At 33.4% G+C, this 2,841-nt stretch overlaps 1 protein-coding gene across 1 annotated transcript; it reads right to left on the bottom strand.

Moving 5' to 3' along the window:
* Window positions 1-1,953: 1,953 nt before the first annotated feature.
* On the bottom strand, window positions 1,954-2,632 carry LOC137938288 (ribosome biogenesis protein ERB1-like). The gene is made up of 2 exons (XM_068783271.1): window positions 2,509-2,632; window positions 1,954-2,147 (listed from the first exon to the last, which is right to left on the bottom strand). The coding sequence occupies exons 1-2, from the start codon at window positions 2,630-2,632 to the stop codon at window positions 1,954-1,956; spliced, it is 318 nt and encodes a 105-aa protein (XP_068639372.1).
* Between the last annotated feature and the right edge of the window lie 209 nt (window positions 2,633-2,841).

The raw sequence follows: 2,841 nt of genomic DNA, 5'->3' as shown, positions 1-2,841 counted from the left end.
TGATTTTTCTGTTAATGTTTGGACGTCTTCGTGATTTTATTTTTATTTTTCATTTTCTTTGTCTGTTTGTGTTTATCAGGAAATTGTTCCGCGATTTTTACTTTTTTTCTTCTTTCTGGTTTTAGTTCTCTTTTCGATTCATTGTGGCATTAACACAAATTCTTTCTCTTCTCATTATTCTTTGTCCGTATCCCTGACCGCCATTTTGTATTGCTGCCGTTATATTTCATTTTCTGTTAATGTTTGGACTGTCTTTGTAATTTTATTTTTATTTTTCATTTTCATCGTTTGTTTGTGTTTATCAGAAAATGGTTCCGGGATAGCAAAATTTTTATGATTTTATTTTTGATTTTCTTCGTTTGTTTGTGTTTATCAGAAAATTGCATACAGTGTCTTTAATTTATATCAATTGTTTTGAATTTATATCAATTGTTTTGTCTTGAATATGTTTCTTTGGACTGCTGTGATTTTTCTTGGAAACTTGTCCGCCGGGTAAATGAGTGGGAAACAAATTATTGTATTCAGATACCCTTCTAGGCGTTTTGTTGTTTCATCTGGATTTTGTTTCTGAGGCTCTGTTTTTTTCTCGCGTACAACAGTTTCTGATTCCAGTTTTTGTTGTCTATTTTAGCATTTCCACATCCCATGTATCTCTACTATCAACTTCATCCTCCTAACAGAGAATCCTTCCGCATGGTGACAATCGACATCATTAGTGCATTCAGAAGTGGTAAAGATCCTATACTCTGTTTCCATCTTATGTGTTGAAAGTGGCCTTGCCTTGCCTGTAAGTGTGGGTCCTTGGTCCCACTTAATCGGTTAACCTTTTTGGGTCGCATTGGCTAGCTGTCTTACATGGTATCAGAGCAGGTTTCGCCCATCCCGCCTTCAAATCCCCGCGCGTTCGCATGATTGGCGTGGGGACTTTGCATTTGTATTTATATTTGGAATTTTTCCTGGGTTTAACCCGGGGGTTTGCTTTGCGGGAGAGTGTTGGATTATGTTGGTGATCTGTGTTATGACCTAGTCTTCCGTACCTTAAATGGTTAACTGTGTTGGGTGCGGATGGTTTGGTACTCTGCATTTGGCAAACCATCCTGTGTTCAAATCCCCGTGAGTTCGTTTGCATTTGGTTTGGCGCAGGGACTTTGCATTTGGCGGGGTGGGTATAAGTGTGGGTCCTTGGTCCCACTTAATCGGTTTACCTGTTGGGTGTGGATGGTTTTGTACTCTGCATTTGGCACGTCGTCCCGCGTTCGAATCCCCATGAGTTTGTTTGCATTTGGTTTGGCGCAGGGACTTTGTATTTGGCGGGGTGGGTGTAAGTGTGGGTCCTTGGTCTCATTTAATCGGTTAACCTGTTGGGGGCGGATGGTTTGGTACTATGCATTTGGAAAGTGGATTACAATGAAAAGTATTTTCCCTAGGGAAAGTGATAGGGAATATAAAATACTTGTTTGTGTTAGTGTGAGCAATAGAAAGTGCAGTGTAAAGTACTTGTTTGTGTTAGTGTGCTCAATGGAAAGTGCAGTGTAAAGTACTTGTTTGTGTTAGTGTGCACAATGAAAAGTCTGGTGTAAAGTGAATATAGATTATTTATTAAATAAAATATTTTGATATATCTTACTATCAGAAGATTAAATTAATATTATTTAATAAATAAAATATATTAAATATAATAATTAAACAAATGCTTACTTTTATATTATTAAAATTGTAATCAAATTTTAATTTTGTAATATCTAAATATGAAATAATTATATAAATATCGTACTACATACCGTATTACACAAATATCGTAATAATAAAAATAAAAATACTACAAATATAACTCAATCACCTTTTTAATATAAAAATTATATCTGTTCATACAAAAGTATAACACAAAAAATATTTAGTGGCATTAAAACATAATAGTCAATAATTTTATCACATCTGAATTGTTAAAACATCTCAATAATATGATGTTTTTGCAAATTGTATTGCGGACTCCCTCTTAGTACTTATTTGAGTGTCCACATCATCCTCAACATCATCACTACTATCATTATCTTCATTATCACTTTCATTGTTATCTTCACAATGTTCTCCACCAGAATCATCACTTGAATCATCTTCTTCATCTTCAAATAAATCCATGTAATCTTCTATGCGTATATAATTATGCAATACACAACATGCAATCACAATTTTTACCTGGACATCAAAATCAAAAGGAGAAGTATCTTATAATATCTTGAAACGAGTTTTTAAAGCCCCAAATGTACGCTCGATAGTGTTCTGTAAAGATGAGTGTCATCAATTAAATAATTCTTTTTCATCCGTAAGAGTATTATTCCAAAATTCTTGCAAGTGATAACGAGTACCTCAATAGGGATCCAAGAACCCAGGAAGATTTGCATATCCAGCATCTACCAAATAATATTTGCCTACAATAAAATATATATCTATTATAATCTAATAAAAAATTATAAATTTAAATAGACTATATAGAGAGAAGTGATTTACCTTCAGGAACATAAACTTTATCTCGTCTGGTTAATGCTAACTTCAATACACGTGAATCGACTGCTGATCCCTCCCATCCAACAAGTATATATGTGAATTGCATGTCAAATGTACATGTTGCCATTACGTTTTGAGAAAACCCTTCCTGTTCCAAAATCTTTTTTGTTGATCAAATGAGATATGTGCTTTAATATAAGTACCATCGATGGCACCAATACAATCCTAATAAAAAATTATTAATACAAATATATATTTCTATAGTAATTGAAAATTATTCATCAAACGACTTTATATTTACCTTAAAATATGGATAATAGATATCATTGTTCAAGA

The sequence above is a fragment of the Aristolochia californica genome, unplaced genomic scaffold, assembly GCF_029961685.1.
Source record: "Aristolochia californica isolate CCGP_79_NKW_82.1479 unplaced genomic scaffold, dmAriCali1.0.hap1 SCAF_8, whole genome shotgun sequence".
NCBI lineage: Eukaryota > Viridiplantae > Streptophyta > Magnoliopsida > Piperales > Aristolochiaceae > Aristolochia > Aristolochia californica.
This window is presented reverse-complemented; position numbering and strand designations above follow the sequence as displayed.

Coding starts and splice junctions, on each gene's coding strand:
- LOC137938288 (XM_068783271.1), bottom strand. CDS start 2,632: ATGGCAACATGTACATTTGACATGCAATTCACATATATACTTGTTGGA. Junction 2,148..2,508: donor TAAAGTTTATGTTCCTGAAG/GTAAATCACTTC, acceptor ATATACGCATAG/AAGATTACATGGATTTATTT.